Source organism: Rosa rugosa, chromosome 4 (assembly GCF_958449725.1).
Source record: "Rosa rugosa chromosome 4, drRosRugo1.1, whole genome shotgun sequence".
NCBI lineage: Eukaryota > Viridiplantae > Streptophyta > Magnoliopsida > Rosales > Rosaceae > Rosa > Rosa rugosa.
The window spans coordinates 15588108-15603518 of NC_084823.1; the positions used below are offsets into that span (position 1 = coordinate 15588108).

The 15411-nt window shown below is 41.0% G+C and overlaps 1 protein-coding gene and 1 pseudogene across 1 annotated transcript; both read left to right on the forward strand.

The window, feature by feature from the left end:
- The first annotated feature begins 7317 nt into the window (after window positions 1-7317).
- Window positions 7318-9182, forward strand: LOC133745365 (uncharacterized). Its single transcript, XM_062173425.1, has 2 exons — window positions 7318-7570; window positions 8657-9182. Exons 1-2 carry the CDS (start codon window positions 7400-7402, stop codon window positions 9050-9052), a joined length of 567 nt encoding a protein of 188 aa, XP_062029409.1. The 5' UTR covers window positions 7318-7399; the 3' UTR covers window positions 9053-9182.
- Window positions 9183-11587: 2405 nt separating this feature from the next.
- LOC133745168 (pentatricopeptide repeat-containing protein At2g15690, mitochondrial-like) lies at window positions 11588-13947 on the forward strand (annotated as a pseudogene).
- Window positions 13948-15411: the final 1464 nt, after the last annotated feature.

Sequence of the window (15411 nt, forward strand, 5' to 3'; positions counted from 1 at the left end):
ACGAACATCTGGGTCCTCAGGTATTGGAGACTGACATCCTCTCGCGAGTCTTGGAAGCCCTAAGGTATCTTTGCCAGGAGAAGGCATTGACCCTGCAGCAATGTAGTGCCATTGACGATCTGCTGAATGAACTTGGTGAGGCCCGCCAACGTCAACCGGCCGCGAACGCCCAGGCTCATGACACTCGAGAGGCTTTGAATAGCCTCTCTCGAGAAATGGACATCTCTCGCGGTATTTTAAATGAGCGAACCAACCGCCTGCGGGAACTACAAATCCAAAGGTCCGACTTCAAACTTCGGATCGAGGACTTCCATACCGGTTTAGCCTTTGTTGAAAACGCGATTGCTACAGAAGAAGCCCAACTCGATGAACCTCTGGCTGCTTCTGAAGAAATGGGCCGCAACCTGGCCCATCTCAGAGAACGGGCCACTCAGGCCGAAGCTAGTGCTATTGCGGCGAATCTCCGCGTGGAGGAACTTTGCTTGAAATTGAGCTTTGCGGGCCAATCTCTGTAGGCCCCCTCGAAAACTGTTCGGTCTCCTTACACGTCAATAATCCCTTCTTTTCCGAGTTTTAAGGCATTAATCACTCGTTGAAAAACAACGGTCGTGAAAAAATAATCTCGTGAATAGAACAGTTACCTCCTCGAAAACCGCTCCTCACATGCTGCTAGTCCCTTTTTTCCCGAGATTTGGAATCACTAATCTCGATTTACTGACATCGGTTTTGAAATTGAGCTTCATCCAAGGGTGCGGATTTGCCTGAAGTCCCTATAAATAGTTGTATTTCGGGAAGGGAATACTCACAACAATTTTTCTGAAATATTCAAGAAATGGCCTTTCAGTCCTTGCTTCTTTTTCTCCTTCTTCACAAATCTTCCCCTCATGAAATGACCTTTAGCCTCTAAATTTTAGGCTTTATGGCGTAATCTTAAGCCTGGATTAGGCCTCATGGCGTAATCTTAGGAAACCCCTTGTTTCGTCCTTCTGGAGTTCTGCAACAAAAATGTCAGGCTTCAGATTGGTTTAGAAACACGAGAGGGCTCCAAGTGTGGGATCTCCGGTCATGTAAGATCATTTTTTGAGAAAATCCCATACGCGGAGCGAAACGGGGAGAGGGAGGACGGCCACTCTGAGGTTCATCTTTCCTCCTCTGTTTCCTTTCTTCTGGACCTGGCCCGTGTTGTGCCCTCCAGATGGAAGGAGATTTGGTTCTCACATCCTTCTCCCCCTTTCTCTTCTTGATAGAATCTTGGAGGGATGAGAAGGGATGGACTCTTTGAAGGAATGGGTTCAAGCTACAGAATGGCTGTTCCTGTACTTCACGTCCAGCTAATGGTGGTTACCAAGGCTAGAGGGGGTGCAGAGACTCAAGCTGATATTTGGTTCCTTCACTCTCTGCCCCTCCTTGAGATAATGGCGCGGCTCAACCCGGCGTTGGATTCCATAGCTGCTTCCACTTGAGAAAAGATTTAGAAGATAATCCGAAGATTCATGTTTTGTATTCTAGCCACTTTTGGCTTTGTAATGAATGTACTGCTTTTGGCCGCAAAGCCACTTTATGAATACAATAATATTTTCTTATCCTGATATTCAAATATCCGTGAGAAGCTGTGTCAACGTGTCTCGCAAGGCCCCAAATATAGGCCCCCATAGTTGTATATTGAAAATAATACGAACTTTTAAATATGCTCCCAATCAAAAAGAGCCTCGCGGCGAGGGTTTTGAGAAAATATGTATCTTTTGGATCCACTTGCTGGCTCCCAACTCAAAACTCTTAGCGCCAATAACTCCTTCTTTTCCGAGAGTTAAGGCACTAATCACTCGTTGAAAAACAACAGTCGTGAAAAAATAATCTCGTGAATAGAACAGTTACCTCCTCGAAAACCGTTCGGTCTCCTCACATGCTATTATTCCATTCTTTTCCGAGATTTAAGGCACTAATCACTCTTTACTGACATCGGTTTGACTCTTCTTTTCAACCGTCCATCCAAGGGTGGATATTTGCATGCCTATATCTTCCTCCACAATCTCCAATCCCAAAACCATTTCATCAACTCCAATATTACTTGTCACCACCATTCTTCAATTCTCGCATTCTCTCAATCCTTCACCAATGGAACCACAAACCCAGCAACCAACCGAGGATGGAGGAAGTTACAAAGCAGCCGAGAGTAGTGCTAACATGCTTTGTAGGCGGAACAGGTGGAATCCCACTACAGATCAGATAAGAATCCTTAAGGAGCTTTTCTACAATAAGGGAGTTAGGTCCCCAACTTTAGAGCAGATTCAGAGGATCTGTCTCCAGCTGAAATGGTACGGCCAGATCGAGTTCAAGAACGTTTATTTTTGGTTCGTGAACCAAAGGGCTCGGGAGAAGCGGAAGAAGAGGTCCACTTCGGATGTTCATGTGCCCATGCAAAGATCAGGGCTTGTTGGTGATGACAATGGTACCAATTGGAAACCTGAGGATCAGTATATTAACTTCGAATCTTCTGCATCTGCTTCTGCTTCTTCAGCTGGTGTGATTGCTTTTAACGGGCAGAAGGGGAACTATGGTGGTTATGGATCTATGAACATGGAGATTGAAACCCTTCCTCTGTTCCCAATGCATGGTGAGGACAGCTTTGGTAACATGAAGACTACTTCCGATGGAGGTGGCGGTCACGGTGGTGGCTCTCACATTTCCCTTGAGCTCAGTCTTTCCTGCGAGGGCAAAGCTGGAAAAAGTTTCTGGAGCCGCTGACTCGGCTTAGTAGCTTTGCGAGTGTAGGAACACTTAGAATTGCCCCTTAAGAGTTGTATTAATGATTTTTTTTTTTTTTTTTTTTTTTTTTTAAGTAGTTGAATTCAATAAGACAATGTGAATCAAGGTTTAGACATGCGGCCCAAGTATAGTCGCCTAGACACAAATTTTCTTTCAAATCCTTTAGGCAACCTTACTGAAATGGCCAGGTGGGGGAGGGCGAACAAGAGAGGCAGAATCCATTTTGGCATGAGCTACTCCCACATAGTGGTTTAGGCCCATTTGCACGCACTTCTGGATTCAAGAACCTGTCATGAACGTTGTCCCCTTTCTAGACACCATTTCACATAGGCTATACTTACTAAGATGAGAAAGGTCATAAGTGTGAAGACAGTTCAACAAGTGTTAATAAAAGCCGCCCTTAACCTTAAGGGACCTGAACTAGGCACCAATAAGGAGTTTAGGCCAATATTAACAAAAGAGACTTCACCTATTCCGTTATGATTCACAAATGACGAAAATAAAAATGAAAACTGAAAATTGACAGGAAATTTAAAAACAAAGAAAGAAGTTAGCAGCACTATATTTGGCTAACCTCCAGAAGGCCACGGGGGAGGCCATCTATGCTTCACTCCAAGCTCCGATGTATCAAAATTTGTAGGGTAAAAATCCCTCCTATGAGAGCTTGTAGAAAAAGAACAAAGATACTTCTCGTTGAAGAATTTGGAGGAATTTGGCTCGTGAGAGGGGTATTCTTGCCCCCCAAGTATCTTTGTTGGTTGACGAGACATGATCTCCAATTGTAATTTGGAAGATGACGGTGTCCCAAGATCGGCTTTGTCGCCAACTGTCGCCAACTTCGCTTGATCAAAGGGATGATCATGGGTCATATCTTGCCCCCCATGCATCTGATCAGTAGCCACATATTTGGCTTGATCAGTGGAGAAATCAGCTATATGTTCAGAGACAACTTTCTTGTCCGAAGAACAATCTTGTTGATGACCTTCTCCATGCACAGCCTCTGTGTAAGGCTGTGACTCACCAGTGAGACCCTTAGGTTGATTGCCACCTATAGGCAAGTTAGTCTCAGAAATGACCTCTTCGCGAGCAGGTTTTTGACATGCCAATTCGCCTTGCTGCGAATTAGCCAAGCTGGAACCTTCCTCGCGTAAGGTAGTGAACTCAGATGTGGTCTGTTTGTGCTGGGTCGCAACGACGTTCATCGACTGCTGGTGGTTTTCTTGGGCTGGTTGGGTCACGTCGGCCAGCTGCTCCCAAGTCTGCCACGAATCTTGTTGGGCTGATTGGAAAAGTTCATCCCTCCTCTTCTGCTGCGCTGCCAGGACCTTTTTCAAATTCGCATAATACGAAGCAGTGTTCTGTTGAAAGATAGCAAGTCGCTCCTCTATGCTCGCATTCTCCGGAATGGGAATGGGCACATAGCCTTCTATCGTCGCCATGACTTCAGGAATTTCTTTTGGTAAAGATTTTCCTCTGGCATCCCAATGATGGTGAACACAAAAAGACTCTGATGTAGTCCCACTTGTCCCACTGGGCGTGCCAAAATGTTTGTTTTGAAGCCCGGTGGTTGAATGTCTTCAAGAGAAAAAACTTCTAACCTTATCCCACCGGGCGTGCCAAAATGTTTGTTTTGAAGCCCGGTGGTTGAATGTCTTCAAGAAAAGAAAAAAGAAATTCTAACCTTGTCCCACTGGGCGTGCCAAAATGTTTGTTTTGAAGCCTGGTGGTTGAATGTGCTTCAAGAAAAAAGACTCTTCTAACCTTGTCCCACTGAGCGTGCCAAAATGTTTGGCTCCAGAATTGTGGTGCAGCTGGTCAACAGTCTCTTTTCTGCGCGGGCGTGCCAGCACCGTTCGGGTGCGGTCGTCGGGGGTGTCCCTTGACCTGACTTCTTTTCAAGCAATTGTGGACGAGGAGAGCACCAACCTCGTTGTCGGATTCTTTGTGCCTCGTGGCGAGGACTTTTGCTGAGCTTCTTCTTGTTAACACAATCGATACTCAATATTGTAGATCGAGCAGAGCGACATCACCGGGAAATGTTGAGATCTTGCTAAAGCGTGACTTTAGCTTCACTGGGTTGCTAGGGCGTTACCCTTGCTTGGCTGGTTCTGTAACCGTTGTGGTCGCGGCACTACCGTCGGCTCCCGAGGAGACTAGGACCGAAGCACGTTGACAGAGGGTTTGGTGGCACTGAAAGTCGGCTTCTGAGAAGACTAGGACTAGGAGTGAGATCACCGCTAAGAGAAAGAGAAGGAGAGGGAGAGGAGTTGCCCTTAGAGAGGTTTGCTCTAGAGAGAACTTAGATCATCTTAGAGATGTTGTTGTTGTATGTGAATGTGTGATTTAGAATGAGAAGAGAAGGTGTTTATATAGGGAAGAAAAAGAAGAGTGAAATGATGAGTGGAAGAAAAATAATGAAAGTGGAATATGAAAGTGATTTGTAAAATATGGAAAAGATAGAGAAATGATGAAATGAAAGCAAGGCATGAAGGTGCAACAACATGGAAGTGATGATGATCTATTAAAGAGATTGTCTTGAAAAATATATCCAAGGAAAAGAAGAAAAGCATCTAGCTTTCTTCATGTGGGTAGGAAACATGAACATGTGAATATTGAGCTGGTTTTAGCCCCTTTATTCCTTCAATTATTTCTCCAACAAGCATTCCTAATTTCACTATGACCTCTTCATAAAAAATGTTCCATTATGAGTGTAGATCACCCTGGCAAAATTTCAGAATTTTTGGTATAGTGGTTGGGCCGAAAACGCTGCTGGACCTCTTACAGGTCCAGTTTTCCAGTTTTGCTTCTGCAAAAGATTGGACTGATTGTTTGAAGGCCTTCCACTCAAAAACATCTCTGGCACTCTTCATAAGAAATGATCCTTGGGCTGTCTAGAATGGATCTGGAAAGTTTCAGCACATTTCGATTTCATTTGGTTAGTCTGCCACCCCTCCTTCCTTGTCTAGCTCGGTTTTTTCCTAGCCGAAGTAGGAAAATATGCTAAAGTTGACTTGTCATACTTCCATAGTAGGCTTTATTTAGCCTCTAAATATATATTTCGAGCTTGTCGACAATATATAGCTTGAGCCACTGACATTGGCTCAATTTCTCCAAGACACGCCTTGTCAGGCCAAAAATGCTTATTTTGGGTCCAAACACCGTGGTTACCTTCTCCTTGGACTTTCAGGGTTATTACTCCACCTTTTCTCCCAAGTGACACATTGGTAAAGAGGTTGATTATGAGCTCATGTATGTGGGATGTTGAATTTATCAAAGCTCATTTTCTTCTATGGATGTTGAGAGAATTCTTGTTATTCCTTTGGCGGGAGGGAGTAGAAGAGATGTGGGGGTGTGGCATTATTGTCAGAATGGACAATATACTGTGAAATCAAGGTATTGGTTAGGGATGGAAAGGAAGAATGGAGGTGCAAGAGCTGGAAGTAGTGGTGGAAGTGGTGCATCAAACTCCACAAATGTATGGAGTATTATATGGAGTTCTCGAATTCCGAATAAAGTCAAGCTTTTCCTTTGGAAGGCTTGGCACTCATTTCTACCTTGTGCTGAGCGTCTGAGTAAACGCCATATCAACTCTTCTGCTACTTGTGGAAGGTGCGGGTACCCTGAAGAAACAGTAATGCATTGCTTATGACAGTGTCCAAAGGCTAAACAGGTGTGGAAATTAACTTGGTTGAGGTCAGTGGTGAAGATATGGAGTGAGCCTTCTTTTATTGATCTGTTGTGTCATGTTGCTGCAGAAGGAGAGGTTAGGGGGATAGAATTGTTGCAGGAATAGCTTGGTGGATTTGGCGTGATAGAAATAATGCTTTTCATGGGGGTAAGGAGCTGCAAGCTTCTGAGTTGTTCCATAAAGCAGTAGAGTGGATGGAGGAATGGTCCAATGCAAATGTAAATGACGATGCACGTTCGTTAATTTGGGAGGCTCCTCCTCCTAGTTGGGTGAAGCTTCACTTTGATGGTGCATGTGATGTAAAAAATGGAAGAGATGGTATGAGTGCAGTAGTTCTTGATGAATTTGGAAGGATGCAGGGGGCATTGGTTGTTCCTTTTGATGGGACACTTAGTCCGTTGGCAATAGAAGTTGCCGCTTTAAGGTATGGAATTATTTATCGTAAAGAATTGGGTTTTACTAGAGTTGAGATTGAAGGTGATGCCTTGAATGTGTTGAAGGCTTTAGACTGTAATGACTTTGACTTGAGTGAGATTGGGGCGGTTATTGAGGATGTTAAACATGTGATTAGAGATGGAGATGGTTAAGTGGAAGCATGTTAGAAAAAAGTACAATCAGCTTGCTCATGCTTTAGCCCGGTCAGCTTTGGCTATGGTTGGGAGTATGTTTTGCAAGGAAATAGGCCCTATTTGGCTACAAGATCTCGTGGAGAAAAATATACTATGTAACAAGATCTCTTTTTGCCTTTGACATTAGTGAATAAAATTATCAGTTTGAATAAAAAAAAAAAAAAAACATTTACCCCAATTTTTTTTTCCACTTTCTTACCCTATAATTTTTCGATTTATTATCTGAAACTTTTATTTTCCAATATATTTCTAAGCGACCCAACGAAACATTAGCCATTACTGAAATAGGCTGCTGCGCGCTTTGTTCTCTTAAGAGATGATGTCTTGTTCAGCTGCATCAAGTGGGTCGCTGCTCTCCTCCGAATTGCTCCCAACTCGTTCGACTCAGCGAGTCAAACCAGCTTCGCTTTCATGGGTTTCTTCGTTTCCTCTGATGAACATTTCCATGACCTCCACGACACTCCCTGCCACTCCCACAGCCAACAAGGTACGCACTCACTTTGACAATGTTTTATCCTTTTAAAAGTACCTTATCTTCGACCAAGGAAGAGGTTAATATGAATTGAACTGGACTGAATTGAATGACTTTAACTTTATGGGTTTTACTGAATTTTGTATGTTATTATTACTGGTAGATAGAGTCTTATGTTTTGGAAACCAAATCTGTGTAAATCTGCCATGTACTAGTTGGTTGTGAACGAATTTTGGGGTTTCTGTATTGATTGCGGAATAATAACTAATAAGCAACTTGAAAGTGTACCACATTCAATGGATGGATTGGGTCATCTTTGTTGTTGATGCAATTCTTATGTGGAATATAGCAGTAGTTGAGTAGCTAAGCCTATAATTGCTTTGGCTCCGATTAGGCTAAGAATGAATCACTCCCTCTAAAGGGTACAATTTGAAGTTATAGCGGTATGAGTACTCTTAATAAGTAACTAAATCGAAAAGATCAGTGAGATGTTCAGTAGAGAAGTTATTGTGAATGTTGGATTCTATTTGCTTTTCTTGAAATTGCTTGCTTCTAAATTTAGTAAACTCAGTTATACACTCTGATACCAAACCCGTCTTCCAGTTGAATATGCACGTGGGAAGATCTACAAATCCATGGGAGGACTAATGGACAGGCATATAGGTTTTGTTATTCCCTATTGCATATGGCAACGATTCCATAAGGGCAACTTAGCCGCTTCCTAGTTTCTGCAAGTTATCTAGTTATAATCTTATAGGCTTTCAATGGTAGTTGTGCTGTATGTTCTGCCTGTGCTAAATTCTTTCGTACTATTACATACAGTACTTTTTGGACTATTTGCTACTGTTGTTTTCGCAGAATGTGAGATAAATTTAGTATCTAGAAAAAAGAACTAGATCAGTGCAATTTCTTAAAACTTTCATGTCAAATTGGCCCTTCAGAACCCTTCAAAGAGGTCACAAGAACACTTCTTTTTTCCCACTGTTTTAAGACATTACATAAAATGATCAAGTAAAGACCTTGATTACATTTTACCCTCTCTCCCCTGCTGGGAAATGCAGATATACATATCTCACCCTCATTTTATACCTAAAATTGCAGATGTCAATTGTATGTGCTGCATATACCCGGAGATCTCGAGGTGAAGCAGCTAAAAGACCAAACAGGAAGTCATGGAAACAGAAGACAGATATGTATATGAGGCCATTCTTACTAAACGTTTTCTTTTCCAAAAAATTTATCCATGCGAAAGTGATGCATCGGGGAACAAGCAAAGTGATATCAGTCGCAACAACGAATGCGAAGGATCTTCGAACCAACTTACCATCACTCACAGATCATAATGCATGCAGAGTTATCGGGAGGCTCATCGCTGAGCGGTCCAAGGAGGCAGATGTATATGCACTGTCTTACGAACCCAGGAAAGATGAACGAATTGAAGGTAAGCTCGGGATTGTTCTTGATACCATTAAAGAAAATGGGATCTTATTTGTTTGAAGTTGATCCCATACAATTTAAGCCATGCTAATTGCAAACGAGATTCTGATGTAAAATGTTTATCATTGTTTCTCAATGTAATCAATGTCAATGAGTGCATCACAGACTGGTTGCTGTTTGAATTTCTATATTTTCCTCAGTGCACACAACATGTAGTGTATAACCGGATTTAGGTTGGTCCTATTATGTGTAGACTTTTGTCCAGAGTTTGTAATTTCTGAGTTTGGTTTAATGAAGCATCTTTCTCATCAGAAAAAAGGGAAGGGAAAAAAAAAAAAAGAACGGTGAAAGAAATACCAAGTTCTTTTATCAAATGGCTCTAATTAGAAGGAGAAACAAGATTGAAGACCTACATTATGATCATAGGATCTGGTGGGATTGATATTGCTGAAATGGAGACTTGCTGCGAGTTGTTTTAAAGAAATTTTCTCTGTTGAAGTTCATTGTGATTTGAGTTCTTACATTTCCACTCTTTCGTGTCTGATAATGCTGAATTAATTATTGGGATTCTGTATGAGAAGCCAATTGGAAGATATTCATGAGATGCACGGACGGTATTCCGTAAAGACTGCATATCACATTGCACCGGATAATAGGTAGAAGGAAGAAACTGTAATGGGGTATTCAAGTATGTCACGACAAGAAAGTGTGGAACCTTAATCTTCCCAACAAATCCTGAGTCTTCACTTGGAAAGCTGTGTATGATACTATGATATTCTCCATTGTGACTTCAATCTTAAGATAGGGGTATTATGAATAGCTGTGTGTGTTCTGTGTTTACTATTAAGAGAAGTGAAATTTACGATTGTAAAGTCCACACTTCTCTTAATTTACGATTGTAAAGTCCACGCTCCATGTTTTCTTTATTGATATATTAAATTTTGTCTTTTTGTAAAAGACAAAAAATGAGAGTTTGAATATCATTCTAAAAGAGGAAAGAACACGCATTGCAAATTTAAGAGTGTAAATTTCATTCTTCTTACTAAACTTGAATGGGTATGAGAAGGTATTGGATAGAAGAGGAATGAGAAAAGCTAGAAAGAGAATGAACATGAATCACTCTTTTTATGGTGTTTACTAGTGTCGGGAATGACTCAATAGGTATTTTTGGATTGTTGAAAAAAAAAAAAAAACGTTCTTGAACAAATAAAATGATGTTTTTAAATAAGAGGTTAAAAGTGGGGTAATTTTAGTATGGAAACTTGTTTCACCCATGAATGAAAATCAATACCTACTTCCCTCTGGAATGAAAATGGAGTCATTTCAAATACCCCGATCTGTTGTCGGGATTCCGATCACATCCCCTCTATGGAGAGAGATGCAGAGGAGACTAAGTAGACAAAAGCCTATTTGTGTTAGATAATGCCGAACGAAGCTGCCATCAACCTTGCGAGACTGCGAGAGGCTAAGAAGAGTCTGATGCCATTTCAAAACCAATGTGCAAAAACGCCGCCTAGAAACGCAAGGGAGAGCGTAGAGAGAGAACTAGGGCTGTCATTTGGTTTTGTAGTTATCGAACCGACCGAATACCAACCGTTATTTTAAGTTTGGTAAACTGGCATTTTGGTAATCGAAACCGATAAAACCGAAATAGAATATTATCGAAAAAGTTTGTTTATTTTGATAAATACCGAATCTACCGAGTATCTAAATATTAGCTACATATACTCTAGTTTTCACTACATGTACATGTATATTAAGAAATGTTAACATAGTTATTTTCATAATAGTATTAACATTATTACCAATACTAGATTAATAGTATATGTATTTTAAGTAATCCAGTAAAAAATCGTGAAATGACAAATTTTATTAAAAATAACTAAAACTTGATGTCATAAGTAAATAAAGAGAGCTATAATCTAATAAGTAGATAAATACAAAGTTTTCAACAACTTATCAAATTATATAATCTAGTATTATTCATTCTAATTTATATTACAGAGAAATATTTGTTGTCAAGTTGGTAATACTGAAAACCGAAATACCAAATTTAATAGATATGATTTAAAACCGAAAAATTTTAGTTGGTAATTGGTAACTCAATTTTGAAACTGAAATTTTTAATTTTAAAATTGATAAAACTTATAACCGAGGTGTAATCTTGATCGACTCTTAACATATTAATTCAGGTACCAGATGATTTGTGAAAATACACACACACACACACACACCACGTGGCAGTCTGAGACGAAAGATACGTACATACAGTAACCGGGTACAAGGTTTTTACATTAGAAAGTATAGTATTCCAGGGTTTTAGCTCAAATCAATCTCTCCTCTTCAGAAATGGCCTCTCTGAAAATGGCGATTCGACGCGCTCGAAGCCCAGCATTGTCTTTCTTCCATCTTCAACAAGGTACGTCCTCTCCAGTCTCCACCCTTCTCATTTCAACTCATTTCACTGCAATAACACCACCACCACCAGCATCCAGACTCTAAGCGCACCTCTGCCATCCCAAATGAGTACCCAACCTCTACTCCTCCGCTTAAACCCTCACCCCACGATCCCAGGAGTTTCAACAACCACATAAACCCTAACCAGTGGAGCCCACCAAACCAGGGGTATGCAAACTCTAACCACTGGAATTCACAGACCCAGAACCAGAGCTATCCTCAGCATTAAAACCATAACCAGGTGAACCCTCCCAGCCCCAAGTTTCAGCAACCCAGAAGCCCAAATCAATGGAACAATCAGAATCAGAATCGAAGGTACCCACAAGCTCGAAACCGTAACCAGTCGAACAACAACAATCAATCAGGAGGAGAACCAGAAGGGGTGAAGGTGAAGGAAGCTATTGAGTTGATGGACAAAGAAGGGGTGAAGGCTGATGCTGATTGTTTTCATTCTTTGTTTGAGTTGTGTGGGAATTCGAAGTCGCTAGAGAATGCAAAGAAAGTTCATGGTTTCTTTTTGCAGTCTGCATGTAGGGGTAATCGTGACTTGAGCCATAAAGTAATCGAAATGTATGGAAAATGTGGAACCATGACTGATGCCAGGAGAGTGTTTGATCACCTGCTTGAGAAGAACATTGATTCTTGGCATTTGATGATAAACTGGTATGCGGATAATGGGTTAGGAGATGATGGGTTGCAGATGTTTGAGTTGATGAGGGAGCAAGGGTTGAAACCCAATTCTGAAACATTCCTTGCAGTCTTTTCGGCTTGTGCCAGTGCAGATGCTGTTGAAGAAGCATTTATATATTTTGAGTCGATGAAAACTGAGTACGGATTTGATCCTGTAGTGGAGCATTAGCTGGGGATTCTTGATGTACTTGGAAAATGTGGTCATCTGAATGAAGCGGTTGATTATATTGAGAAGCTCCCATTTGAGCCGACTGTGATAGTTTGGGAGGCATTGACGAATTAAGCGCAGGTTCATGGAGATATTGATCTTGAAGATCACGCTGAGGAGTTAATGGTTGCTGTTGACCCATCAAAGGCTGTTGCTGGTAAGATTCCAACTCCACCACCTAGAAAGCGTAGTGCTATTTGCATGCTTGATGGGAAGAACAGAATCAGTGACTTTAAAAATCCCACATTGTACAAGGATGATGAAAAGTTAAAGGCTCTCAATTCGATGAGAGGAGGGGGTTATGTTCCAGACACAAGATATGTTCGTCATTATATTGACCAGGAGGCTAAGGAGCAAGCATTGCTCTATCACAGTGAGCGTTTGGCAATCGCATATGGCCTGATTAGTACTCCAGCAAGGACACCTCTTAGGATCATTAAGAACCTCCATGTCTGTGGTGAGTGGTGACTGCCACAATGCCATTAAGATCATGTCCAAGATTGTTGGAAGGCAATTAATTGTTAGGGACAACAAACGTTTTCATCATTTTGAGGATGGAAAATGCTCTTGTGGTGATTATTGGTGAGTCAAATATCACCTAAAGACCTATCTAATGAGATCTTCCCAGTTCCAGTTTGGTGTGTAAATACTTTGAAGAATGCTGACCAATATATGGGATACCGTGAAGATAGATGAGCACCAGTACTAGTTGCAGGAGATGAACTATCCTTTCCTTGTTTTGACATATATTTGAGCTTGGATTGTCAGCTTGTTTTGACATTAAATTTGTTATCTGTCAAAATGCCCAATCATATTTCCGTATCTTCTTTGGCCTATGGATTTCTATCTTTCCTATGCAATAATATAAGGAATAACATTCTGTCCATGGTGTCCAAATGCTATAGGAGGGCTACTTACTTTCAGAATTATCATGTTTATCTGCCCAATTTTATGGGGCAAATAAGGCATCCTGATGTTCAGCATTGTTCATTTGTTTGTTTTTTATTTTATTTTACTGGGTCAGTATTTTGGAGTACCATTTCACCAGGAACTTATGGGTGCATATTAGAATTGAATTTCTGTGCGTCTCTGCTCCTGTTTGTGTTCTGTGTTACTCTTCTATTGAATCCCATCAGCATTTTTGTGGGATCTGGTCTATATTATTGGACAAGTATGGCTTACCTTGGTTGAGGCTAGTATGGCCATTGTTCACTGAGTGAGCAACAACCATGCACATACTGTTATCTTGAATCTTTCAGTGGCTGTGACTGTGCTCTTGTTCATGGAAATAAGTAACAGGAATGCTATTGGTGATAGTCCTAAATTCTATTATGGTTTTAGTTCCACACCCACTGATCTAGCCATGCGAGTGAATAAGATATATTGGTGCTAGTTTCTTGACATGTTTGTTGGTGTGGCTTGGTCCGCACCATTCTTGTGACACCTATTGCTTTTGTATTGTTCGATTGGTGCGTCTTTGTGTTTGTTTACCAGTTTATTGGTTGCTGGTTTTTCCCTCGTATTTTGCTGTTAGCTCTCTTGGGCATTGCTGTCTGACGGACTCATCTATATTGATTGGGTTCTCCATTAGTTCAGTCGATACCATCTTTTATTTACCATATTTTTTTTGTGTGTGAAATTCTAGTTACTAAAATAAGAAATAAAGTAGGATCATGACGGACTCATCTATATTGATTGGGTTCTCCATTAGTTCAGTCGATACCATCTTTTATTTACCATATTTTTTTTGTGTGTGAAATTCTAGTTACTAAAATAAGAAATAAAGTAGGATCATGGCATATATCCGACTTTTATTTTCTATGAATGCGATAGTGTAATAATGTTTATTAGTTTGATATATTCATATTTTCCACCCAGAAGTCTGAATTCTGGAATCATAGAATGCTCAAGTATAGGAACTGTTATTTTCTCGCCTGGTCCGATTTGTGATGGGTCTGTGCCTGTAGTGGAATTAGAAAGTAGGCAAACATCGTTCCTACAAGAAGGTAATGCTCTGGAGTTAAATAAGGGTATTGTTTATATGAGTTACCACCTCTGTCGGAAATGTCCGTTGGCAGCAGTCATCTCAGAAGGTTGTGATATGCAAGTCCTGGAATATCCAAAATGGAGATGAGGCAAGATAAAAGAATGGATGGTATGGCTCCCCTGTAAGAATTTTAGAAAATCAAATTCTAGAAATGACTGTAGCACGGAACAATATGTGGAAGACAAGCTTCCTTCAAGGTTCTTGTTATACTAAAATTATGTGCCCTACTGAGATTTGGTCTTTGCTTATGCATAGTCTTGAGTTTGAGCAACTGAACTTCCTCCTCCTCCTTGCTGGCAGAGATCATGGTGCAATGTCCCCCTTACCTGGTAAGTTTTCGCCAATGGTAACTCAGACACTAGCTCTTTTTCACAGGGATATAATTTGCTCCGGGTGTAGGTCGCACAAATGCAAAAGCAGTGATTCAAGCCCTCGTGGTAATGAGGGAAGCTTGCTGCAGTCATTGGAATTACATGGGTGAAAATACAATCCCTTGATAGAACTGAAGAAGACTAATGCAGGAACTTTTCAAGGAATTATAAGCTTGATGCAGTCGTTGGAATTTAGAACATGGAGATACGTTCCTCCTGGGTGTAATGGAGTAGCACATAGTTGGCAAGAAGATATCTTGCTCATAATTGTTTCTTGTTTGCGGTAGAACCTCCGTGGCCGTCTTAGTGTCTGGAGGCTGATCTACTTGATGTAATTCTTGCTTAATGTTGTGATACTCTTTCCTTCACTCAGAGTTTATTCTATTGAATTTTATCCGAGTAAGGTTTTAAAGAGGCCACCATTTTTGCGAGTACCTTTTCCTCCATGACTTCAAGGCACATGAGTCGCATATGTGTGCATTCACTAATCCTATAGGGAAAAGTTGCACATGACTTCAAGGCCACCATTCTACGTGATACTCTTCGAGTTGCAAATGTATTCACCAAACATGGGGAGCAGTCCTTTACTGACATTTGTGCAAGTTGCCCATTCTATACATCCATGCTCCAGCTTGGCGACGCATTA

Excerpts from the sequence above, each read along its gene's own strand:
- LOC133745365 (XM_062173425.1), top strand. The coding sequence starts at position 7,400 with ATGATGTCTTGTTCAGCTGCATCAAGTGGGTCGCTGCTCTCCTCCGAA. Across the intron at positions 7,571-8,656 it reads CCACTCCCACAGCCAACAAG|ATGTCAATTGTATGTGCTGC; the intron begins GTACGCACTCAC and ends CTAAAATTGCAG.